The 27,861-nt window shown below is 39.9% G+C and overlaps 1 protein-coding gene across 1 annotated transcript in view; it reads right to left on the bottom strand.

Moving 5' to 3' along the window:
- Positions 1-27,861, bottom strand: part of SNX4 (sorting nexin 4) — a gene marked incomplete at its 3' end in the record, with an annotated part of 33,796 nt that overhangs the window by 4,196 nt on the left and 1,739 nt on the right. Inside the window, exons 2-8 of the mRNA XM_010282783.1 lie at positions 18,572-18,710; positions 18,346-18,495; positions 17,201-17,248; positions 13,221-13,276; positions 8,705-8,777; positions 7,115-7,176; positions 5,544-5,609 (exon numbers count right to left, since the gene is read on the bottom strand). Coding sequence (XP_010281085.1) covers positions 5,544-5,609; positions 7,115-7,176; positions 8,705-8,777; positions 13,221-13,276; positions 17,201-17,248; positions 18,346-18,495; positions 18,572-18,710 — 594 coding nt within the window. The remainder of the gene's footprint in view (positions 1-5,543; positions 5,610-7,114; positions 7,177-8,704; positions 8,778-13,220; positions 13,277-17,200; positions 17,249-18,345; positions 18,496-18,571; positions 18,711-27,861) is intronic.

Raw genomic sequence — 27,861 nt, forward strand, 5'->3', positions numbered from 1 at the left:
AACTTATTAGAAGAAAGAAAAACAATTTATTCCTTTTCTTCAGTGGACTGTAATAAGCAGCACCAAGGCAGAAAAGTCATGGTGCAGAAAAAATCCTGCAAAGCTTAAAGCATTAAGGCATAGGAACATGAGCATCATACCTTCTGAAAAGCAAAAGAAGCTGCTTTCATTGTTCGTTACTCAACCTGAGTATGAAAGAACTCACAGTGGTGCCCTGAATGCCACAACATTAAGTCGGGGCAACCGCCAGTATTGATACAGGCTGGGGGGTGAAGGGAAAACAGCAGGAAACTTATTAGAAGAAAGAAAAACAATTTATTCCTTTTCTTCAGTGGACTGTAATAAGCAGCACCAAGGCAGAAAAGTCATGGTGCAGAAAAAATCCTGCAAAGCTTAAAGCATTAAGGCATAGGAACATGAGCATCATACCTTCTGAAAAGCAAAAGAAGCTGCTTTCATTGTTCGTTACTCAACCTGAGTATGAAAGAACTCACAGTGGTGCCCTGAATGCCACAACATTAAGTCGGGGCAACCGCCAGTATTGATACAGGCTGGGGGATGAAGGGGTTGAGAGCAGTCCTGCTGAGAAAGACTTTGGGATACTGGTGGATGAAAAGCTGGATGTGAGCTGGCAACGTGTGCTCGCAGCCCAGAAGGCCAACTGTACCCTGGGCTGCACCCAAAGCAGCGTGGCCAGCAGGGCAAGGGAGGGGATTCTGCCCCTCTACTCCACTCTGGTGGGACCCCACCTGGAATCCTGCATCCAGCTCTGGAGTCCGCAGTATAGGAAAGACATGGACCTGTTGGAGAGGGTCCAGAGGAGGCCACAAAAATGATCAGAGGGATGGAACACCTCTCCTATGAGGACAGGCTGAGAGAGTTGAGGTTGTTCAGCCTGGAGAAGAGAAGGCTCCAGGGAGACCTTATCGCAGCCTGCCAGGACTTAAAGAGCACTTAGAAGAAAGATGGGGACAGAATTTTTAGCAGGGCCTGTAGCGATAGGACAAGGGGTAATGGTTTTAAACTAAAGGAGGGCAGATTTCGACTAGATACAGGGAAGAAATTTTTTCACAATGAGGGAGGTGAAACCCTGGCACAGGTTGCCCAGAGAGGTGGTAGATGCCCAATGCCTGGAAACATTCTAGTTCAGGTTGGATGGGGCTCTGAGCAACCCCATCTAGTTGCAAATGTCCCTGCTCATGGCAGGAGGGTTGGACTAGATGACCTTTAAATGTCCCTTCCAACCCAAACTATTCCATGATTCAGGTCCTTGAAAGTCTGTTGCTTTGTCTGCTGTGTAAGTCAGGCATATCAATTCAGAGCAACAAGAAGTTCAATCCTTCCTTTTAGGGAGAAATCTGAAATACAAGGGCTTGGACCAACTCTGCAGCTCTTGCGCATTCAGTAAGAGTTTTGTCATTTTGGAGGATGTCTCCTAAAAACAGCAAAAAGACTTTCTTCTTCTAGTTTATACTGCTTATTGGACAGTATTTAATAGGTATCTCACTAATCCCCTCCCTCGATCTGCTGGCCACGCTGCTTTGGATGCAGCCCAGGGTACAGTTGGCCTTCTGAGCTGTGAGCACACATTGCCAGCTCATGTCCAGCTTTTCATCCACCAGTATCCTGAAGTCCTTCTCAGCAGGGCTGCTCTCAATCCCTAATCTCACTAATCAAGATGACTGTGCTTGGACACACTTGCAGGGACAGGCCTACAGCTAAGAGGTAACCGCACATCTCACTTGGCACAGTGACAGAAATAGGATGCCACTTTAGCCAGCAATACAGGGCGTGTGCCACTGGAGATAAACAGAATGAATGAAATCCCATCACAAATGCCTTCATCTATTCTGTCAAATCAGTCTGGACTCTCAAGTATGTGGCCATCCCCCTTGCACAGCTGCAGCTTCTCTGAAGCAAGCATATGTCCATGCTTGCCTAGTGACCAGCACAACACGACCCAAATGTTAAATACAGTACCTCTTGGCTTTAACGTTTTTGCAAAGTCTTTAAGTTTTTCCCTTTCTTCCTGTGCCTCTCTGGTAACTGGCTCTTATGGAAGAAGTGGCAGAGTCTCAAGCTGAAAGGGAACTGGTAACATGGCTTGGGAGATGTCATGGTTTAAGCCCAGCCAGCAACTAAGCACCACACAGCTGCTCACTCACTCCCCCGCAGTGGGATGGGGGAAGAGAATTGGAGGAGTGGAAGTGAGAAAACTTGTGGGTTGAGGTAAAGACACGTAACTGTTACTTGGGAAGAGAAACATCATCACTCCCAACACTCCCCCCTTCCTTCTTCTTCCTCCAGCTTTATATACTGAGCATGGCATCATATGGTACAGAATATTCCTTTGGTCAGGTGGGGTCAGCTGTCCCAGCTGCGCCCCCTCCCAGCTCCTTGAGCACCCCCAGCCTCCTCGCTGGTGGGGTGCTGTGAGCAGCAGCAAAGGCCTTGCCTTCTGTGTAAGCCCTGCTCAGCACTAACGAAAGCACCTCTGCAATATCAACACTGTTTTCAGCACAAATGTAAAACATAGCTCCATACTAGCTACTATGAAGAAAATTAACTCTATCCCAGCCAAAACCAGCACAGGAGACAAGAAATCCCCCCTGCAAGCTTTAAAAGAAAGAATGTCACGAAGACCCCTGGGAATTTAAGGGAGGTAACCAAGAGCGACACTCTTGCTGAAAGTTAACATCATCCTCAGGCCTGCTCAGTAGGGCACAAGAAATAAGGCCTTTCAAAGAGGGAATGGCTACTTGCAGAATGATTATTAGAATGTGGAGACTGAGAAAGAGCTGTAGACATGCCCATCTGCTCCAGTATGAATTTTATAAGTATGCAAGCAAGATGAGTTGTTTTGATGCTCTGTGAAATCAAGAGACATGGTACATCCAGGAACGGCCCTACCAAGGCTATTTGGGATAAATAAGCGTAACATATGAAGTGACCAGCAACAGCATATGAGTTTAAGTGAAGGGATAAAAGAACAGGCAGAACAAGAATTCGCATTATGAATCAAAGTAAGGAAGAAGTCCAAACTGTTGAAAAATATACTTGTTCTGAAAAAATCCTGCAGCTACATGGGTCATAAGTGGCTTGCCCTCTCTATTTTTAAGTTCTGAAGTGCAATAATTTTAGTACAGTGGTTAGATTTCTCAGGGCAGCAGATGGACCACATTTCAGTTTCAAGTAAGTTCTAAGATTAGAGCAGTGCTAGAGCTCATCTGTAATAGAAAAAACTCTCAAAAAAACAAACAGACAAAAAAAAACACCAAACAAAAAACCCACCTTACCTAGACAGGGTTTTCATAATGACACTTAAGTTTGGTTTGAAAGAAAAGAGTAGTAAGACAAATCATACTTTTGATCGCCTAAGCTGAAGTTTAAATACTGGTCTGTCCTAAGCAGGTAGGCAAACCAGGGAAAACCTTAAGGAAAAACACTGCACTAAAGGTACCCAATATGTTCCCACTCTTCATGGGAATCATCAACTAAACCCCTGTTTTAGTTTAGACTGCTTCCACCTGTAATGACAGTCTAGTTGATACAGAGATAAAGGATCACTCATTAATAGGTAAAAGACAGAAGTCAAAGGTCTGGCATTTTTTTCTTTCATCTTTTAAATAATAGAATTACAGCCATTCACTTGAGTTTTCTCAGCACACTCTGTTGTTTTCTATCACTTTAGCAAGCCTCATCCTGTTATACAACACAGCCCCAGAGGTGCTTTGGGATGTCTTCTCCAGATATTAAGCCATTTTAGATCATACTAAACAATAATAACTCAAAAGTTTAAATAAACATCTAGTAAAGACTACAGCATATGGGGTAGATAAAGAATAATTAAATTAGCCTTGAAGTTTAACATCTATATCGGGCAACCTTCTTGAAGTAGCTTTCTGTTGCAATAAATTCCTGTCTAATGTTATGGGAATGGTAACCAGACTGGTAAGTTATACTTTCAAGAGATCACAGATAGCATCCTTACTGGTAGCAGAACACATAGGCCACTGAATCAGTTCCTGGATCTCACAGCTGCTGCTTCTTCCTTCATTGTCACTAAGATTATTGTTGCACAAAAGTGCCAGAGCAGAAGACAGACAATAAAAGCTACCTCAGACTTCATGCAGGGAATAAAGTTATCCTGAAACTCACTGCCATTACTCTGGATCTTTAACCCTAACTGTGTTAGACAGAAACCTTAAACATCTCAAATGTGTGGAGAGGGTTCAGCCTCCTCACTGAGAAGTGACACACACTTCCTTTAGTTGGTTATGCATTTCTAGGTGTTTGACATCTCTTAGTGTGGTGTATCTGAACCACTCAAAACCTACTTGTACCTCCTTAACTCTTCCATATTATACCATGTTTTCATAATCTCTTCAATTTCCGCATACGATAGTAGGTGCTTAGCATTGTATTCCACCTCTCCTTCAATCATTTTCTTCTGAAAGCAGAATGCATTCTCCTTTTCTTTACTCTCACCACAGCCCTCTGCCTAAAAAATATTATAGCTTTTTTGGGGCACAAACCACCATGTTAGCCAAAACACAGAAGCAAGAATAAATTATTCAGAGGGGTTCAAATTCTTAAAGGTCTGATAAAAACAGAATTATTCTGAAGAAGCTGAGGGCAGAGTTTGGCACGGCTCTTCAAACCCTTCCACTTGACAAGGCACACCACCAATTACAACCAGGTAGTAGTACATATGTAAGTCTGCACTGTAAACTAAACACTATAACTTCCACACAAATTACACTTCACCAGTAAAAATATTGTATGAAGAAGTGTCAAACACCTTCCACCTCTTAGTTGGAGTTGTTACTTGTCTGTATTGTGTGATTAGTAGAAGAAGAATCAGAGCAATGAGAAACTACACTGTTTCACTTACTACCTATGACTACCTGCAAAGCAGAAAGCATGAGCCTAGAATACCACTTCTGTGAGCACTGCTAGTGCTGCAGTGCTAGACTCTTATTTTGAAGGCTGTGTTTCGCATACTCTGCCAACTGACTCTAAAGATGCAAAGAGGGAGGATTCTCTACTTTATTACATCCAGTCAGTATTTGTTTCAGGAATCCGTTTGAGTTTCAGTGCTGATTAATTAAATTTCTTAACTTTCTGTAACTAAGTCCAAATCTGTGTACCATCTACTGCATGGTACAAAATGCTGCTATCAAAACCAAATGGATCTCATCAGGTCTGCAGTACATTAAAGTTGTATTCCACCAGTTTCTGGCATAGTAGCCTAAAAGAAAAACTGGAAGAATTCCAGACACTTCTACAATTTCAAAATAATAATAAAAAAAGAAACCCCCCTGGTTCTCCTGAGACCTTTTGAGCTACTTAATACAGTACATGGATGCTAAAATTGTGCCTGCATCCAAGTTACAGAAACACTGTATACCTAAAAACAACGCACCCCCAACTTTCTCGGTACTCTACTCGTATGTACTTTGGGGTTGAGGGAAAAGAGAGGAAAGAGGCAGAGTTCTACATCTGGCTTACATCAAACTATCAGATATTCAGTCAGTACTTACACATCCATGTGGTGGCCAGCACTCTGCAACCCATCCCCCATCTCCTTTTCTATTGCACTCCATTCACTGTAGGAAAAACAAATGAGAAACAACATCACACATGAAGGGTAAGAGAAGTTAATAAGCTGCATCCTGTATATAGTTTCTTTCCAGGTGACACCTGAATGGAAACTGCCTCGAACTTAGACTTGGCCAAACTGTTTTCTTCCGCTAAGTAGTAACGCTGACAATGTGGCAAGGCTATTTACGGTACTCCATTAGACAAATGTCCCTGCCACCTAAACTCATCTTCACAAATACACTTAGTTTGGGATTGGTTTTGAGCAGAAAGAGCCTTGTTTAAATAGCTAAAACTAAATTAAAAAAAAAAAATCGGGTACTAGCACTTAACATAAGGGGGTGGGGAATGGGGGAAGAGGGAACTTTCTAAAACAGAATTTGGTCTAACATGCTCATCAAGAAGAAACTAAGCTTCCCAGAATCACAATGCATCAGATAGAAGCCTCTCATTCCAAAAAACAGAAGGTGGGATTTGACATTTGCAAGCATTTTACTGCTCCTGAAACCATTTGCTGTACACTGTTTTCTGTTTTCATAGGAGACTCCTGTTTAGTTCTATTCATTAAAAAAGTATCAACTTATAACCGTCTCATTACTGCGCGTACCTGTTCACATTAGGGAGATCATTTAGATAAAGAAGGAAACAAAGCTTCAATAAAGAGAGCAAGAGACTTAGTCTCGTCATCCAAGTATGTACACTGCAATTTTAATTTTGTTCTCAGCTTTGTGAAACCTTATGAGATTTCTTAGTTACAAGAATTACATCCACAACTCTTTACAAGAAAAAAGGAGGGGGTCCCCCTTATATTTCACATAATTTACGTCTAATGCATCTATTCTGTCCTTCACTTTTTCATAAACATTCCACTCTGCTGATGTTGACATTTGTTTGTCTTTGTGTTATTACAGAACTACACCTAATTTCACTTTAAAACCCCCAATGAGAAACACATCTGCAATCCATTAACCCAGAGAATTAAATTTAGCACTTGAACAGTGTGTAGAAGCAGGAGGTTTCCCTTAACCAGAAGTTTAGATTCTTTAATTCTCCAGTGAGATGGAAAACTTGAGCATGCAATTCACTCATATAAATCAAAAAGTGATTGGCAAATTCAGTTTAAAAAGGTACTAAAATTGGATAGATATAGTTGTTGACTTTTAACCATTAAAAGGACCTAGAAGCTTTTCAGAGACAACTGCAGGAAAATAGGTAGTAAGTTACTTTCTGAAGAAACACAATGCCAATGCAACAGCAAAAGCCCCAAAGGACTAGAATACAAAACAAAAAAGCTCGAGTCTTCCACTAGAGACTGAGCTCAGAAGACCCAGAGATCGCTATATCCAACACAGAAATCTCATTAGTACTGCAATACAAAATTTTTCCAACGCAGACATTGAAATGTTTCAGATATACTTTTCAAAAGCATAACAACAAAACCAAAAAATTCCTTTCTCTCTCTCTCCACATCTCTCCAGCTACGTATATATTTAAAAACTTGATAAACTCTTACCTGAATACTCTTCCATAGTTGCCATGGACTTTATAGACACCATATAGCCGGTCTGCTACCCTCTAAAACATTTAAGAGTCAGGTTTTGGTCATCAACATTAAGTGCAATTGCTGTGTGAAAACCTATATACAAACTTCAAGCTAAAGCCTTAATATTTTAACATAGGTAAACAAGGTTAGGCCACTACTGAAGGAAAAATCAACAGCATTAAGTCTTTGAAGACTGAAGTTACAGTCAAGGATACATTGAAAAGTAACATCTCCAGTATTTCTTTAGAAGAGCTCATCTATAGGATATGCCTATGGATACCACAAATAATCAAGTTACCTTCTTTTTGACAACCGGATGTAAGGCATAGCCTCCTTTACCCAAATAATGCAAAGTGTATTTTAAATATACATTACTTATTTAACATAAACATGGCAAGACAAAAGTCCGTCCTGGTCACCAAGAAAGCTTCAGTAAAATTCTAACAAGTGACTTGGATTTTTCCATCCAGCTCAGTGAAACAAAGGAAAGGAAATGAGCTATCCATTGCAGAAATTATTGCTCAAGCTAGATATGTCATTTCAGCTGCTTGGAGAGTCACTGCCTGCTGCAGCCAGCACTATGATGCTGGCAACAACCTCAAAAGAAGAGACCACATGCACGCTCTGAAGTGCGACTTGTAATCCAGAGAATGCCCTTGTAATTATGATGTATCAATGAAATGAGAGTGAAGTTTGGTGAGAGTTACCATTATTGGTCTGTCAAAGCAGTAAAAAGAAAACAGAAACAAGTTGCCCAACAGATCTCATGCACATACAACCCTGAGAAAAAGGCACTGTCAGCAGAACACCAGTGATTAATCCTCTCAAGAACCTCAGCTCAACAGGGCAATCCATTACCGTCCTCTCTGCCGCACAGTTTCCATAAAAATTAAATCCCTGTTGAACATACTAAAAAGCAGTATCATGCTCCTCATTATTGACATTTAATTTCCTATTTCCTTTCTGTGACTTTAAAAAAAAAAAATCTTCTATTCTCAACCCATAGAGTATCTTGATGCATGACATAATTGTTCCCATCATTAGAAAGAACATTGTTCATTACCGATTGAAGAACAAGCCAAAAAAAGAAAAAGTGTGCTGGGAAGTACACACAATTCATACTACGAGCTCTGGAAAATGAAGTATTATATGTCTGACCAAAAAACTGTGTTTTGGGGCCCTTCCCAGCTCAGACATCCAGCAAAAGCAACTTGTCTGCTGAGTAGACAGAAGCAGACATCTCGATCCTCTTTAAAACACTTCCCTCTGATATGTGACCATCAGGGGAGAGGGCAGATAAGCAACATGCATGTGTTTGCTCCTCCAATGACTGTCAAACACAACCACCACATTTGGACCTCTTTCCCCCCCCTCCCCCAATCTGTACTACGTCAGCACCCCGCTCCTTGCCATCTCCTGCCCCATGCTCCAGAGCCAGACTCTCTCAGGCAAAACTGCCCTTATTCTAGAGCACATATACCAGTTCTCCTGACTAAACAAGAAATGCTGGCTTAGAAATAAATTATACTATTTGTCACGACACACATGGGAAATACTTACAGCTCTGACTCGCAGAAGGTGTGATATGACAGACTGCAGTTCATCGCTATAGTGTTTTAGCTCAGTAAATCTCCTGGGAGCAGGAAACAGATAGTACATCATTAGCCATCATGAAAGCAAGCTTTCACGGAGTGCAAGATAGAGCCACAATGCTACAGCCAGCAAGACAGAGCCTAGATTATGTTGAGGTGGAATTAGCTGAAGACTCCTGAAGAAGTGACTGCAGAGTACAATTTCCCTAAAGTGAACAACCCAACACTTGCATAACTACTTTTTTATGTAAATGATGAAGGTTCAGAACAATTTAAGAGATAGATTGTTATGAAATATAAGTAAACTGAAATTACTACTTTTTTTTTTAATGGGATTTATAAAAGCAAGCATGAGTGAATAGGAAAGTTTCAAGTAAGTACAAAGCCAAAAAATCTTCTGTAGCATATGTATTTCTTAATAAAATGTGTTCACATTTCCAACCTAATGAAGATACTTTACTTTCAAGCTGCCATCTAGCCAGTTTTGAGTATAACCTTTCAGAAGTTCAAGGAAGCGTCCACAATTATCACAACTCCTCTAAGGCTAAACCATACAGTAGCTGTAACTTGTTGCATACAAAACCCTACCGAGACCTGTACCTGCACAGGAGTCATGCACAGCTAAAAGCAATCAAGTCACTACATCTTAACAAGGTCTCAGTCCGGTAACCCATCAGAAGTGACCATGTGCAGGCTGCTAGCCTGCCACTACTGAAGGAAAGGCATTTCATCCGTCATCCCAGTTAAGCCTTGGTGGTAGTATAAGTTGATATATTTAGCTCATGCTAATCAGGAAGTTCAATCAGTTGCCACAGCTTTGCTAGTGACAGGTAACCAATTAAGCCACAGCACAGCCACTTCTGTATACATAAACCCTCCCTATTACACACAAGTCTAACTCATGACCTACTCTGGTACACAAGAACGTATTTCATCCAGACTGGGAAGGCAGAAACAGCTTTACCTAAATTACTAAACAATGCTCTGAAAATAAACAAGCACAAAACAACACAAGTAGAATTAAGGAATGGGAAACTAAGATTAGCCTTCTGAGTTTATACTGAAGCATTAAAACCTTCATCCACCCTCCCACAACAGGCACACAGTCAGGCTTTGTATTTCAGAATACTTTGTACCCAAGAGGTCTTACTGAAATGAGTCAGGTCACTTCTTTTGGGTGACCAAGTATGAAATTCCAGGGTTTTTCATTTAACACCTCTTCTTCCCCTGCCAGGAAATCTTCCACCTAAAATAGTCTCCTCCTTACATGCAGGAAGTAGCAGCTTTATTACCATTTCTAATATTTTTCATCTCCAAGGAGCATCTTTTATAAGATTATGACACACACAGAGTTAAAGTACATAAAAAGATTTAAAAGCCAGCAGAGAAACTGTATGGGAAAAATAAATATAGTCATTGATCTGCACAGTGGGGTTTAGAGAGCAATCTTTTCAGTTTACACTTTATAAAATATGCACCAAGGCTGCATGTCGGACAGCTGCAGCCACGTACAGTGAAGATGTTTGAAATAACTGAACTAAAAACAAAAGATTAAAAAGCATGCCTTCAGCTCAGGAAGACTCCCCTTTCCACTCGAGAAATTCATAATGAAAAGTTTTATTTATCCTGTTTTGTGGCAAGAAACCTTTTAGCAATGCTGTACTCCTCAAAGGCAAGAGTCAGGAACCTAAGAGAACTTCCAGCATCCTGGACTCCAGCAGCAATACATCTTCTCCCATGCCAATTCCTCCTCCATTAAAAAAATAATCACTACTTCAGAACCAATCTGTCTTCTTTTTATTGTCTCAGAAAAGCATAAGCAAAAGTGATGCTATTTTTTGCCGAAACCTTTGTGAAGGTTGAAAGTTTCACAAATACCAGTTTTCAGGAAAAAAAACGTTTTTAAGAGATTGGTGGTGTTGCAGATCAAAGGTTTATTTCTCAAGTATTTGCTTAAGTCCTACTCATTGCTCATGTAAAAAATTACATAATTACAAAGTAACTTCCAAACCAAGTTTGGCAAGGCACACAAAGGGTTGTTTATTTTCCAGCACATCGTAACAGTAGAAGTGTGAAGCAAGACATAGTTTTGGCACTCTAATTAAAGCAAGTCTAGCACTTTTCCATTGGTTTTACTGGTTCTTCAATATCACCAACAGTCTAGATATTTAAGAAGTTTGAGTTAAGTAGAACTTGAGTTATAAATGAAGAACAGATAGGTCACATGGTTGTAGGGGCACCGCTAGGCTTCTTCTTGAAAATATCTTTTATGGCAATGGCAAAGAAGAAAATTTCATTTATAGTACTAGCTAGCATTTCAATATAAGTTATTTACTTTGTGCATTTTACTTGACAGTACTCCTCCCAAGTAAATCAGGGAGGGCTGTACCATTTTCTGCCTTAGGAAAAGATTTAGTGTTTTCTAAAGAAAGCTTTCAAGAAAGCTATTGATTTGATCAAAGTACAGAAAGACAAGAGGATGAGTGCCATGAGGCCAAATTAGAGAGGTTCGCCATAGATACAAATCTACCTCTGAGTACCAGAATACTGTATTTTTATCACCATATAATTCCACCATTAAAGATATTGCTTCCCACAGGAGGAGGTTTACTTTCCAGTCCACATTTGAACTCCTAGAGCAACACTGTTTCAGCTGTTTAAAGCTCCTCACATTGCTCTAACCTGAAGGGTGCAGCTCCACTGCACCCCAAGGCAATCTGGATTGGTCGCTGCAGCTATTCTTCAGCTGAACCCTTCCTGGTCCAGGAACCTGAAAGCCTACGCTCCACACAGCGGTCAGATCCTTCGTTTCAGCAAGGTGAGCTTGCTGAATCCACTTTACCACACATTTGTACAAGCACCAAAGGTAATGCAGAGAGGTATGAATATCACTTGAGGTTCCAGGCAGCTCAGCTAAGTGTGCTAGGCAGAGCAAGGCACTATTCCTCCTTTAGGGCCACACATGCTATGCTAAAAGGCTCTCCCTGAATTAAAAAAAAAAAAGTTATGCTAATCAGTTATTTATTAAACAACTTGTATTCAAAAGTTCAACGTGGAAGCTATGTAGCTGGCAGAATACAACAGAACGCATGTGCCACATCTCTTAAGTGCTGTGAAGTCTCTGTTGAAAGAGATACTCAGGGATTGTTTTTGTTACACACTCTTCCTCATGTTTTACTTTTATTAGCTCTTTTCCTGCTTTTTACCAAGCCACTTCTCACAACAGCTTTGCTTTCCAAAACATTTCCAAAACATCCAAAGTTACCTCGAAAGATAACACTGTATTTCTCATCTCAGCATTAACAAGCCCACCTATGCTCATAGGCAGACTAGGCAAAGTCTCCCTGCTGTGAACACAGGAAAAGCTAACTCCCACTAGCCACAGACAAAGATGATGGAGGATAAAGTGTTCAAACAAGGGTCTGATTTCACCTGGAGCTACTAAGAGAATTGCTGTCTTTCGATCTCATTGTGAATGTTATCTTTTATATTAAACCCTAGCTAAAAGCTTCCTTGCTGCCACAGAAGGCAAAAGCAAACAGAATAAAAAAGGAGGAACTGCACCAATTCACAGGTAAGTCTATAAACAGGTTTAGAAAGGTACGTGCCCTCTATCATCCTTAATGCAATACCCATAGATGCTAGGGAAGCACAAAGGGAACAGACAACGGAAAGCAGTCAGGCACACAGGCTCTCCCTAAATAGCATCTCCTATGGCTACTACTGGACAGCAGATGAACCCAAAAGGGCATCATTTGGGTCTCCATTGCTTATAGATGGCAAACAGCAACATCTCTTGACCCTATGGCTACACACTAATGTTTCTAACTACTGCAGCAGTAGAAACTCTCATTTTACCCTCCTCGGATTACCCAGGGTGTGATGAACCTCCCACTACACACCCTTACATTTCTGACTAGTTTTTCTGATCCAGCAGATTGCTCTACTGCCTGTCCCAGAGCTTCCTAAACTGCAGAGCTGAATGGACCTCCAGACTTCCAATAGCATCTGTAAAAATTGGCAGCTTGAAAACAACAATGCACTGCAACACCAGGGTGCATGCATCCAGAATTGTACACTAGCAGATTTTTGGAAATACCTACTATCAATCCGTATTCTGTTCACACTTGGAAAGATTTCTTTGCAAACAAATATTAAGAGGTTCTTTTTCTGGGTCTAGTTTTTTGTTGGGTTTTGTTGTTTGTTTGTTTTAATTATTTGTCCCTTCCTTTTAATCTAGCTAAAGTGAGAGAATCATTTTGCATAAAGTGATGGCATTTTTCTGAATGTTTCCTGCTCCTAGAAATAGAATTTATCAAACCTTTTCACACTACCTTCTTACTGGGCTCATGTTAAGATTTGAAGTGCAGAAAGGTAATTTTTCTTTTCTGAATTTATTCTAAGGAGATAGAATATTCTGTCATCTGAAGTTACAGTTGTAACTGAAAAAAAGAGAGGGAGGGAGGAAGGGTGTGGAATCTTACTTGTCTGGGTTTTTCACTCTGAATGTTGCATTAAGAGCTTTTAATCTGGAATCTGCCTGAAAAAAGGGGAAAAAAAGCTTTGTTAATTTAACGCAATTAAATTCCAGTGACAAAAAATCTGAGCCTTCTGGCAGCACCATTAGAAAAAAATCCTGCCTTCCTGGCATATTTAAATCTTCAAACATTGAACAAGCTGACACTAACTGCCCTGCATGTCGGATTTTTTTAATAAAAAGTCAAAAAACTAAGCTATTTTTGTGAACTACGATGTAAACAGTATCCACTAAAATTAAGCTGGTATAATCCATATCCACAAAAATAGTCCCTTCTTAAAATGTTACACGAGTCATGGAGTTAAGATACACAACACTACATTCTTTTTAGATGAAACAATTAGGTAACATAAGACCATATGGACAAACTATTTTATATTTTTCAAACCAAATAAAACCAGTGGTAGAGTGACCTCTATACGCTCTTTATTACTAGTTCCCCAGTGAAATCAAAATCTTATATATGGTGTTCTCTTATTTTATGACTAGCTTCACAGAAAATATGTAATTTGTGTATCAGAATAGATCTGGTTTTAATGCAGTGTGCTTTTCTATAACAGAGCATACATAAATCTCTACAGAATAAAGTTCAATACCTAATTAAGAAGGTAATTGGCTACTTTACTTTTTGAGATGATGGTTTACCAATGACTGCAACAGATGTATAGAATCTCTCTAAAGAGGTTTTTCTTTTTTTTGCTTCCCCAGTTTAATTGAACATTAAACTATGCAATGGGTATTTACTCTTAATAAGATACCAACACAGATGAGAGATCCCAGCATCATCCAGAGAGGTCCCACATCACCACAACTTTTCATTTCTATATGGCATTTTACATACAGCTCGCTCAGGGCTCACCTTACTGCATGAAAACTCCAACTCTGGTAAAATAGCTAGAGTTTACTTTTGATCACAACATCCCTCTTTTCATTGAAAGAACAATTAATAACACATCTTGTAAGGTGTATAGATTTCCTACAGTGTACTCTTTTAGATCATGGATTGTGCCACAACTGCTAGCAGTAAGTTATTTCAGCAGTATTTGTTAGCGCTGGTATATGATATGGGAATATTTTGTGCACTGTTACAGCCAACTCCGAGCTTGAGGAGCTATTTTGAATTTGACAGTAAAAGGAAGACAGTGTTTTCCCAAACCAAGAACAGAGTCCTTCCTTTAGAGCACTTTCAGTAACTTCTATAAATAAGACAGGTGCAGTTTGAGACTGTTCCACCTCCCACCGCATTGAGGCTGAGCAGAAGATACCTATCTTTGAGCATCACTGCAGTTCACCTGGAACCACCTCTGTATCTGGAGGACACTTAGGAAAGCATCCAAGTTAAGGGAAAAGCAGCTTCTTTCTTGCAACTATGATGAGAAGTACTGATGGAAGTCTTGCTAACTTTAGCTGTCCTTCTTCCAACCACTGAACAACCAATACAAAACATAGTCCACAAACTGAAAGGTAAGTGAATGAAACCTGCAAAACTATGACTGATATTGGAAGAAGGCAGATTCATTATCACCACTACATGCAGTGCTCCTCTAAGAATGTCTTGCAAAGAGAAGATAAAGGCAGCATGGGAAAGCACATCCAAGATGGCACAAGGAACACCACAGTTACTGCAGTAACTCCAACTCCCAGCCCAGGCTTTATGTTTATTCAGTGCTCCATGGGCTTGTATGGCCTTGGACCTCCACTGCTCCATCCCCAACAAGTCATTACGCACGCCAGTTAAATTTCAGGTCGTTCAGATGCACCTACATGTACTCCTCACACATTCTCACACAGTATAATCACCTCCTAGGTACACTGATGTTAAATCAGAGTCCTCCCCTCTTAAGTAGCTATTTCACAAAATACTGTATTTATGTTCAAACAGCAGGCACCAAAGCCAGTTGAGTTTGTTAGGACAGCACCCACATTCAGCAGGTTTACGCTTGAAAAGGATCACCTCCTACATTACAGTTACAGGGCAAGTTTCTGCCTTTTGTTACAGACACATGTAGTGCTCTGAAGGAAGAGTTCAGTAAGTACACAAGCACTGCCAGGCAGGAACCAAGATCCTGACAATGCTCAACCATCTAAGTAGGGTTATTTCCTTCTTTCTGTTAACAGCACAGTAACTCCCACACACCACTTGTGAGCATTTTCACCACACAGAGTTATGCTGTTAGAAAAATGTCTGTCCAGTCTTAAACTCGATTTAAGACTAATATGCACAAACATTTTAGAGATTAATTCCCCATCAAGTGAGTATAGACAAGGAGTTTTCAGACAGTTAATTCCTACTTTGATCCTATAATCATTTAAGTAAACTAAAGAGACGTGAATTTTCTCCGTCCTAAAGGAAGGGTTAAAATCCCCAAGTGACAAACCCCTTAAAGATTAAAATTAAGTGCTGGGGTTGGGAGGGAGGAAAAGCATGATTTAATGATACAGTTGGCAGAGTAAACAAAGTCTCTAACATCAACATTCAACTATAACATGCTACACTGCATTAATGCCTAATTTAAAGTTTAGTTTGCCTGGTTCAAACCCTTTGGGACAAAAGACACATCCTGCTTTAATGCATCAGTGGCAGAGACAGCAGCATGTAAACCAGGGGGCTGATTCTAGTCTAAGACACGTAGTGAATAGAGGCCTGTCCTCCAGTGTAGTGCTAAACAACCTCCAATCTTGAGGGTTTTATACTTCAGATTGTGAATAAAGGAAAGATGCTTTTTCCCCAGGCTTTTGCAGAAAGTTATTTTTCTTCCCTGAGGAAACAGGAACTGTAAAAGGGAAACTATACACACAATCAAATCTATAAGGAAAACAGGATTTGCTCATCTCATTTAATCTACAATATGGTTTCAGGTAGGTAAATATTCTCAGCATCCTGCTATGAGTTTTCTTTCATACACACAGCAGTGCGTGCACTCCTGAACATACCCTGCCAGTACAAACTTTCTGAACTCATATGAGTAAGCTGAAATAAAGATGTGTTGACTAGGAAAACACAGCTTGAGAGCTTTACACTTGTTGCATTATAAATTCTAGCAATATGCAACCCCTACCATGATGGAAGAGGATTATTGTCAACTTAAATTATCAACATTAAGGGTCAGTATCAAAGCCCCTTGGACACTGAGGATAAGAGCACCAGTGATTTTCTTTAGCTCTCCCTATTCAGAATAATTCTTCATAATCCACCTAGTTTTCAGTGGTGATTTCATGAGAGTTGATCACATTACAATGAAACAAAAGCTCAGTATTTGTCCCCATACAGTAACTTTTCCAGACACAGCCCAGCATTCTATCAGCTTCTCAGATTCTTGTCCTGTACAGACACGTGAACTTTGATCATTTATTCCTGCAAGTCTTCCATGAGTTTGCCCATCCACGAACTCACTGATGCCAATGGGGATAGTACTACTTCAAGACACATTCTGTTAAATAGTTAAGGGTCACCAAGTCCATCTGTCTTAGTCCCTTTCAGCAACTTATCCTTGTAGAGAAGTCCTACAATTCAGACCCCTTTGCTTGCCTTTTTTTTTTTTGACACCTTGCACATCTTACCAGGCTAAAACTGATGCCCACCTTAAAAACAATGCTAAACTAAACTGACAACATACAAGAGCACTCCTATGGGCTCAAGATCATTAGTTTTAAAGCTTATAAGGAACTTAATTCTACATTACTAGTAGAATTACACGGTTGAGTATCAAACATAGGAACATATTAATAAGCCTGCTAGAGAACTTAACAACTGAAGTTCCACCTATTACATGCTAAGAACACCACTGTTTTTTGTAGTTAAAAATATACACAAAGCAATGTCTTTAACTCATTCTAACAGCAAACAGTCTTTCATAAAAAGCCTAAAACATTGCTGAAGTACTTCTACATCACAGCAGTCATGAGACAAACTATTACAATAATTACCTTTAACTGAAATCCAGTCTCATTCACCATTTCCTTCCATCCAGCTTCCTAAAAATACAGGAAAAGAACATTCAGTTAGAGCGATTTAAGACTTTTGCAAGTCCCTATATCAGCAGGGCTTCTCCTGTAAGCCCAGGTTCTGCCTCAGCTACCCTCTCAATATCTTTTCAAGAATCTGGATTAAGAATAACAGGTTATTATGTTCTGGCTACATACTAACCTCCCCCAAAAAAACTCTCTCCTCTTCACTACTCAATTACCTCATTCTATCAACTGGGGGCAGGAGCCGCACAGCTTTGTCTAAAGAAGTAGTTCAGCTCTTCAGAAAGAAGGGTAGTTATCAACTATTGTCTATGAGATTATCAGCAGCTCCAAGGACCTTTGCAGCCTGAGGCAGAGAACATACAGAGAACACAGAGGTGACAACTGTTTATAGTGCACAAGCAGTCACCTTGCTCGTGTGTAGTGGTTGGTTGTCCACTTTTTTCAGTTACCATACACTGGTTCATCTACATACTATACTGTGCTGCAGTAAACATATCTGCTCAGTCTGCTGTTTGGGCATCTCTCATCAAAGCACAGAAAAAGGAAACATACAACATCTCCTAAAGTTGAAAACTGCAGAATGCAATGCTTAGCTGACAACCGCATCACAACTTCTGTGATAACGTATTGTACTGCTTTTGGACCACGACACATATGAATGTATCATGATGCAAACCACAAAGCTAAAGAAACCATGGATATCCAAAAAGTGAATTGGAAGCCAGTACTATCTCTGCAGCCAGCAGTACAGCATGTTAACTATTTCAGCTTTAGTCCTAGGGAAGCTTTCCCAACCAACACACGTTCAGTTCCCAACATGCTGTTCCAAAGAGGCAGAAATTCTCTCTTAGGAGCCTTAAAACTAGACGGGAAAGAAGTCATAAGGTACATTAGAAGGCCAGCTATACAACTACAGTGGGCTGTTCAGAAGCTTTTAGATGGACAAGCCTTTTCCATATCAAGTTTATCCACGTCGTCTATCCTTCTTCTAGACACAGAACAAGCTATGGGTCAAATGGAGGGAAGAAGAGCAAAAGGACCTTCTCTCAAGTAAATAATCACTGAAGAATGTATTTAGAAAGCACACCACTTTACCATACCTGTGTTAAAAATGAATAAAAGATTTTGTCTTGGCAAAGAACAGGATGTGAAGCCACACGTAACAAGAAGTTTTCCAAACCGATTCTTCTTCTTTCCACAAAATCTGGATCCATGTTATCTGCTGATAGCTTATGCCAAACAAAGTCAGCCTATTTAAACAGAAGAGTGTTAATAGTAAATAAATAACAAACAATACAAAGCAAGCTTCAGCCTCAGCTTCCTTACCCTTTTTTCTGGCAAAGGTGGAACAACAATATGTGGATAGGTAACTGACAAATAATTCCTCAACAACTCAAATTCACTGTAACGTCGCCACAGGGAGTCCACTGGGGCACACTGTCCCTCACTCTGGGACTCAACAGCTCTGAAGGATAAAAAAGAAAATTTCAGTATTAGTAAGCTATCGCCTTCTTTCTCATACCATCAGTACAATTATAGCAAAGGCCCTAACAAAAGTTACCCAGTAATGATTAGTGCATAGCCTGCCCGTAATCTAAAGTAACCTCAGTTCATCTCATGTCTACATACTTCATTTAAAAATATTTATAGTTTCTGCCTGACAGCACTCAATTTTTTTAGGAACACAGGAAAAGTCAACGCATTTCCATCACACCGCAAACAAACAGGTAGGTCACAGTCAAGCAAATAGTCACACAAGGGACTTAGTTCACATCACTACAGAATTAGACATACTTCTCTTGGAACAGTGTTAGGCTCCAAGCCAGCACAATTTCATGAGCAGCTGAAGGATGCAGAGTATTACAAGAAGGAATTTACTATTCAATGGGAAAGCCTTCACTTCAGAGGATAAAAACTGTCTCGTCTGCAACAGCTAGAATAGTTAAAAATACAAATTTAAAGATATTAAGAAATTTTAAAGAATCCTTTGAGAAAAACGTAGCAAATTTCAAAGCACTTCCAATTTTTTTTTTTTTTTTTTTTTTTTTTGTTGTTGTTGTTCAGAGTGCTATCTTTTTATATTTAAGGACTAAGGACAGGTAGTCTAACAAACTAGCTGAAGATAGAGTAAGCAGGTACAAAATTGATGCACCTGAAAAATTTGTTGAAAACTTAAAGCCAACATCACCTAGCAAGGTATTAAAGGATTTTATGTTACTATAAAAGCAGAAATCATGGAATATTATAGGATTGAAAAGTGATATAAAAGCTTGGGGAAAAAAAAAATAATTCTTCATACAAGACATTTAAAGCAACACAAATGCTTTGCAATATCATAAAATAAGCATCAGGTCAGTAACCCTTCTTGGCAGTTAGCATATGCCAGAATAAACACAGAGAGATAATTCAGACAAGGCACTTAGCAGAAACCAGTGATGTCTATGTCTACCTTAATTCTTATATAAAGTGACTAATTAGCATACAAAGCACTGGCATAAACCTACATGAAACAGTATTAACTATGTTCTGAGATTATCACAGATTAGTCCAACTCCCCTGCTCAAAGTAAATTACTCAGAGCCACATCCAGTTGGGTTTTGAGTATCTCCAAGGACAGAGAGTCTACCACCACACTGGGCAACCCGTTTCCATGTTTGACCACCCTTACAGTAAAGACGTGTTGTTACGTTTAAACAGAGTTTCCTATATTTGAATTTGTGGTCACTGCCTCTTGTCCTCTCTGTGCATCACAAAGTCTGACTCCATCTTCTTTACCTCCCCCACCACGTACCAATACACATTGCTAAGACCCCTTGAGCCGTCTCTTTCAGAGGCTGAACCACCTCACCTCTCGCAGCCTCTCCCTGCACGTCAGACACTCCAAGCCCATAATCATCCTCCCAGCCCTTCACTGGACTTGCTTCAGTATGTCCACATCCTTCTTCTACTGGGAAGCCCAGAACTGGGCACAGTAAGTTATGAACTACAAGTACTTACTCATATGGTACACAGTTGAATAGGGTACTACATTATTTCTTCCAGGAGAATTCAGGCTATACAATTCTTCAATTCATAAGAACTTTCTGGAGTAAAGTTTTTATGCTATTTAGATGTTTTTAAAATTATTGATTTTTTTGAAGCTATTATTAGCTTACAAGGTTGGATTTCTTATGACCTTACTGAAAAACAAACATACGTGCTCCAGAGCAGCCCCAATTATTTCATACACTTAAAATACAAGAAGCCTTTGTCATCCATTTTTGAACTCTCGTTAGAGAGGAACAGCCTTACTATAGCTTCTTGTGTAAAAAAACACGACACAAAAAAACGTGGTTACATCTTGAGGTTGAAGTAATATAATACAGAATTATGCAAAAGGAATTTTTTTAAATTAGTAAGGCAGAACATTTTCTGTATATCTATACTTGCCTTGTGGAAAGGACATTTATTCCAGGTGACTGAATGTGTAGAAAAAAAAATTAGCAAGGAAGAAGAAAAAAGGATGTATTCATAAGCATTCAACACAAACTGCTGCAGATTAGAACTGTTTGAGACTGACTCAAGAAAAAAAGGCAAGCACGCTGCTGACAGCCTCTAAATAGCACTGCCAACATCCCACAGAATTCTTCCCTATTAGTGTATTTTGATTACACAAAGTTGCAACTGCCACCACAGAGTTTTGAAGAGGGTAAGCTCAGCTTAGTGCTGGGCCGACAGGCTGTGCAGCATTCCTCCCTACAAGAATGCTGCACAATTTAAACGTTTCAGGAATGCTTCAGCTAAAAGCAGGTATCCAGTGACTGTACTATTGCTGAGTTGGAGGTAAGTTTAAGTAGATAAAGAATTAAGTGACTATGCCCTGGAAGATTAGTTGTTTAGTTGAAAGCTGAAGGCACAATCCTCACTTTCCTAGAGGAGAAACTCCCAGCAGGGTTTGGTAAACAATCCAGCCATTGAAGACACTCACATAAATGTACTTCAGAATTAGGGATCATTTTCATCTCCAGCTTCAGCAGCTATCAACCAGTTGCCCTGACTTACACGATGGATTTCAAAAACACTACTTCTGCGTGGGTTATCATCAACCCTTAAGCAAGGCCGCCACCACCAACACATCATAGGATTATGTGGACCCTGTCTGAGAACATACTGCACAAGCAAGCATGAACAGGGAGACGAGTAAAAATACAGGCCAGGACTGCCCTGAGAACACAGCCCCATCCCAGGAGGGCCCATATGGGCTGCACATGTAGATGCTGCTGCAACAGCAGGAAGACACCAGACTCACCTAGAGCTAGGCAGACACATCGCACAGTGAAGCAGACTGCGGCCACCCTTACTCTAAAGGCAGGAAGATATTACAGATCCAGATCTCTGATCTGGGGCAAGGAGTTCTCCATCATATAATAGATGTTCTATCAGTCAAGAAGAGAGGAAGAAAAACACAACTGCGGGATGCATTTGGTCCATTGCTATTAAATGTCTCTGTCACTCTTATGCATAACCATTTCCTGGCCATAGCAAATGCAACCCTGGGATTGGCACAGCAGTTGTGTTTAACAAGCTCTTCTTTCCAGTTTTGATTTTTCTGTAACAGGAGAGTTTCATTAATCATCTTTTTTAAAAATTTAACTGAAGTTTAAGACTGACTGCATCACCTCGCAACTAGAGGCAGGCTAGGTGTGCAACACACTACTGACAGTTTATGGCAGCCTAACGCATTTCAGACATACAGTAGAGTTAGAGGCTTAAGAAGTTACCAAAGGTAAACTGCAAGAAGAACAGTTAACTTTATTTTTTATATATCATCTTATTTTTCTTGTCAACATGAGCCCCTAACGAAGAGTACTGCTAGCTGCAACTATTTTTCATCTCCACTTAACTCACTCTATGGGCTTGCACTGCCATGGACAACTTCATATTCAGGAGGTGGAAAACTTTATACTTGAAGTACTTGGAAAAGTCCATCTGACTGTTTCGTTTCAACACGGCATGTACTTAAGTGCTGTCTTCTGCCTCTAACCCAATCGAACCCCAATGCAGTGCGAGTCTGATCTTATATGTATCATTTTCTGAATAACCTGTAACATCAGTAAGGTCAGCACAGAGAATAATGGAAAGGAGTTTATCTTTCAAGGAAGTTTCTGGTCTAGACATTTCTACTCTGTTTTCAAGTACGCTTCTGTAGAAATACAACTTCACAAGACGTTGGAAAAGACTATCCCAAATTTTGGTACCATGCATTTGTAAGTGGTCTCAATATAGCACTCATATCAAATACAATTACAGTAATATACATTAGTAGTATAAAGTTAGGTAGCTTGTCTTCCATGGTTGATCAGCCTTAACTCATCCTGCTCTGGCTTGCCATTCCTCCACACACTCATTTTTGCCAAGTCAGCTTTATCATGTAAAAGTTGATCTGTGTTTTTCTTAGAACTCTCAATTCTTCCCGTCAAGAGAGTCACATTATCATTTAATAAGTTTCAATAGTTTTAACACCACAAGTGTGAAAAAAGAACCAAAGAATAGTGCTCTGCTACAAACCAACAGGAGAAAAAGAAAAGAAATCAAGAAGAATGTCTTTAGAAATTTCTAAAGTGACTTCACAGATTCAAGTCTGTTTGGGGAACTACATGTACTCTACTTCTGTAGTACAGATCACACGTTAGAAGAGAATGCACTAACATTTCTATAAACTAGAAGCAGCAAAGACCATGTGGAGCCTTAACTGTGCAAAAAATTTCTTAACATGCCTGCTCTATCAGCTTTGGATTTGTCAGAATTAACAAGAACACATCAGTTACTTAAAAACCCCAAAACCACAATAATCAGAGTAGTAACATCTCAGTACACACACACACAAATATCAAGCAGAAATTTAAATAGGAACCAAAATTTTTTAAAAGGTCATCCAGGAGTATGTCTAGGAGGGCTACAAAGATGATTAAGGGACTGGAACATCTCTTGTGTGAGGAAAGGCTGAGAGACCTGGGGCTGTTTAGTCTGGAGAAGAGAAGGCTGAGAGGGGACCTTACCAATGTCTGTAAATCTCTGAAGGGTGGCTGTCAGGAGGATGGAGCCAGTCTCTTTTCAGTAGTGCCCAGTGACAGGACGAGGGGCAACGGGCATAAACTGCAGTGCAGGAAGTTCCACCTCAACACAAGGAAAAACTTCTTTACTGTGAGGGTAACGGAGCACTGGATCAGGCTGCCCAGATGGGAGTCTCCTTCTCTGGAGACCTTCCAAACCCGACTGGATGCGTTCCTGTGCAACCTGCCCTAGGTGACCCTACCTTGGCAGGGGGGTTGGACAAGATGATCTTCAGACATCCCTTCCAAACCCCTACCATTCTGTGATTCTGTGTCATCTAGGAGTGTCCTTAGCAGGGAAGGACCATAGCTTTATGGAGAAGCCTAGTCCTATGTCAGAACAAACCACTATTGTCCCAAAACGGAGATGCAGGCAACCTGTTACTTGAAGTTTCATGTCCCCAAGGGGCCTCGAGAACTCAAGGAGGAAGGAAGCAGACTGCCAGACCAGATCATGCCACTCACCACATCTTCCCTGCCCACACTGAAGAAATTAAGGAAGTTTACTACCTCTAAAGCCTGCTTTTTCAGAATAAATTGACAGTAGGTCTGTGGACAACAGGCTAGGCTTCCCTAAGTCCAAGTTAATCAAGCTTTACAATGCTTATGAGGGACACAAGCCTCACATTATACCCTGAAGAAAAAGGTTATATTACTACTAGAGAACCTTGATGGTAAAACCTGCCTGCATAGTTTGTTCTGTTTTAAATAGATGGCATCTGATACAATCTCCTCAACACAGTCTGTGTTAAACAGTCTTAACATTATTTCTCTTCTCAGATCATACTTACTTCCTTTATTATAACATGCATTTATTCTGTCTTAGAAGTGTGAATGCTGCCAGTTTTGGTTGTAGTTGTTGCTTTTATCTTTATATAACACAATTCTTGTTTTGAGAGAAAAGCAGTTAAGTGACAACAGGTAAAGAAAGAAAGCAAGCATGACAGCAAAACAGGTAGACACTTGTCCAGAGAAGCGTCTGGATGTTCTTCTTTGCCCAACATCCCATTGCAAAAAGCCTCAGCAAGAGCCCGCCAGCACACTGCCCCTTCTCTGCAGGACAGGACGGACACCCCTGCTGGCTCTGCCACCCGCAACACCTGCTCTAGTTGTTTTTTTCAATAGGCTGCGAGACATCAGTTTAGTCACTTTTAGTGACTGGAGAGGGAAGACGTTTCAGGAGGGCAGCTGAGTTAGCGCTCAACGAAGCAGCAATGCTTTTTATGTTAACCCATTTGAATAAATTTAAGACACATTTTGAAATTATCAATACTAGTTTAAGATTCCTCCTTCCATCCAGGCTTTGATAAAGTAAAAGCAGCCAGATTCTGCTCTCTAGAAAGAGCAAAGCTGTGGTGGGAAAGTACTGTACAGCCCTCAATTATCAGCCTGCGTCCACACCACTGCCTTTTAGACAGGGTAGTGTGTTTGAAACTGCATGGATGGATTTGGGACAGGCAAGATGAGAAAAATAGGGTTTTTTTTTTAATCACACCAAAAATGTCTCCACCTGGTTACATATGAGACTATAAAATATCACCAATTAAAAGAGCATTTCTCCCCAGGAACCCCGTTCCATAAAGGAAGTAGAAATCCACAAAGGTACTCATTACACTTAATACCTTCATTACCATCTAATTTTTTAGACCACATTATGAACTCCACCATTAAATGCAAGTACTGCAGACCAGTTTCAATTAAGATTATAATCACTTGTTGACATTCAGTCAAACTTCTCAATTTGTTTTGGTTCTAAAAACACAATATAATACTTGTACAGTCTTCAGGCAGGAAAACCATATGTTTCCCCTCTAAGTACAGTTTTAACAATGCACGTTATTCATTGAATGACCCAACCTGCCTGAAAAAAAAAATTAAGAGACAAAATTGAAACCTTCAACTTTTACGTTCATAACTGATGTTATCATAAGCGATTAGACGATTACATTACTCCAACAGTCACATTCATTTGCCTTAATTCAAAGTGCCAATGTGAAAACTTTAGTCCATCTAATTAACTTCTCCCCATTTCCCATTTAAAACTAATTATCTTAAATGAGCCATTAAACAATTCTGAATGCAATAAAAAGAGGAATGGTTGCAAAATATTAAATCAGATGAGAAGGAAATATATTGGTTTATTTCCTTATAAAATCAAATCACCTCTTCAATCGCAGAAGCGGTAACTTTGCTTTCAGCCTTTGACCTTCCAGTGTTTGAGGAATGACACTTCCATTCCCCTACAGCAGACAAGGTTCACTCTCTATGTGGAGGAACACCATTTTAGAAGACTTGGCAATTTTTTCCATTAGCTATTTAGAAATAGTCTCTGTACTTAGGCATCTCAACAAACAGAGGAACAATCATTACAGATCAACTACGTACTTTGTAAACCAGCAAAAGTTACCTGGCAAGCTGTATGACAGAGGCAGTCCTCCTGTCAGAAGATTTTTCACAGACAGGTGATTTTTTTCGGGTTTTTTTTGTTTGGGTTTGTTGTTTTTTTTTTTTAATACTGTCACCTAAACAGTTTGCTGCATTTAACTAAAATATGCATCCACTAGGCAGGTTAATGATTCATCGTAACAATTAAGTATAAATCAGCAGTAAATGCAGTAAATTAAGTTTTCAACTCCTCCATCTTCTTTCATCTCCTGATCTCTCCCTGGTTTACAGCTCAAGCTGGACTCAGATTTTCTTCCTTTCCCTGCCCCATACCTCCTTTGGAGGGAACAGACAAGTCTTCAACTCCCAATGACCAAAATCTGCATTTTCTTGTTTTATCAGAAGACAGCATACCTCCGTGAGCATTCATTCTGTGCATCTCCCCAGGAAAAGCATGCCGGGGCTCTTTGCCTACCCCAACACGGAACAGGAGACTTTGGGAAGGGAACTCAAACAAAATGTAACAAAGGAAAAGCTCCTGAAGTCCCACGGTGTAGCATTGCTACCGCTGAACTATGACCTGGCTGGCTACTGACTTCCAAGTTAATTTCTCTCACAGAAACTTGCTCTAGAAGATCCTGCAGTTTGGATGGGCAATCTAAAGTCTTAAGGGAGAAGCAGGTATCACTCATGACATAATTTCGCTAATGAAATTGGAAAATCTTCCAAATACTGAAAACAGAAATAGAATTAGTAGCTTCCTCAACCATATTGCGGGAGTAAAGCACACAGTGAGACACCCTGTCAAATTACTTCGAAAGGAAGTAAAGACTAGTACGGCTGCAACCCAGGGATTCTGCTATTAAGTAGTCAGCTACTAGGCTGCACAAAGTTGTGTTACTTTTTCCTAAACCCACATTTAAAACAAAACAAAAAAAAAACAAACCAAACAACCAAAAACACTCTAGTCATCATCTTGTGTGACAAGGACTAGGCTAGAGATCTGAAAGGCATCAGGAACAGACACAAAAGTTAACTAAATGGAAGTGTCCTAGTACTACAGAAGAAATTGTTTACTTTGAAGGAGAACAGAAAAAAAAGGCATCCCCATATGTACTACAATTAAAAGTTCATCAACACAGATCACTTAGAGGTGCTCTGCATTCTGATTAACCTTCAGCTCTGTCATGAAAAACAAAGAGTACAAGACCAGGAGTCAAATTCTGGGTTTTATACTATTCAGTTTTTATATTTTCCCTGTGACAACAAAGGAACCCTTACACCTCTTTGTGGGAAATGGCATTAAGGCAAGTACAAATTCTTATAAGTAAGATATGTAGCTAAATATTCATTCTTGAGATGCAGGTGCTCAGCATATCACCTGCTTTCTGTAAGGGACATTGCAAATAGCCTGGATGCCACTTAAATTTGGACTTGCTTCCTTGTTGGAAATTTAGGCAGCTGTGTCTTGTATGACAGTCTGCAGCTACAAGAACTAAGTTATTTTTAAATAACTGTAGAGTTTAACAGAAGCTGTGAAACAAACTGACTTCAAGACTAACTGAATGGAAATAGCTCACCACAACGATCTACTTAGCTAACACAGAAAGGTGTAAACCAAGAATAACGGGGATGCTTTCAGTAAGCATTACCCTTGGAATTTGCTGAGGCTCTGCAGTCTACAGCAGATATCTACATCAAGGTATCATATCACTTATAAAAAAAATATTCAACAAAAATCACATGAAAATTTGACAATAGTAACAAATCTTTTCATTTTGAAAAGAAAAAGGAAGCAACACCATCACTTGCATTTTGAAAACAGTGTCATTAGCACTGTTGAAACTAAGTGTGTTAAAAGTTTAGGTACTCAGCTCCTGTTCCGTAACAAATATACAATGGCTGTAATTGCATCCATTTTGTATCTCTTATTCACCCAGATACGTGCAATTCCTCAATTCAAATTGAAATTAAATCCTAGGTAGCAGTAACAGCGGAACCCCAGTTCACGTGCACGTAATGCAACTATTATTAAGTGGTCTTCCTTTTATACTACCACAAACCAAAAAGCTACAAAATATCCTGTTACCCACAGACAAATTGCTGTGAAGCCCACCTACAGCTACAGGCTCAGCAGGA

Source organism: Phaethon lepturus, unplaced genomic scaffold, assembly GCF_000687285.1.
Source record: "Phaethon lepturus isolate BGI_N335 unplaced genomic scaffold, ASM68728v1 scaffold9642, whole genome shotgun sequence".
Classification (NCBI taxonomy): Eukaryota; Metazoa; Chordata; class Aves; order Phaethontiformes; family Phaethontidae; genus Phaethon; species Phaethon lepturus.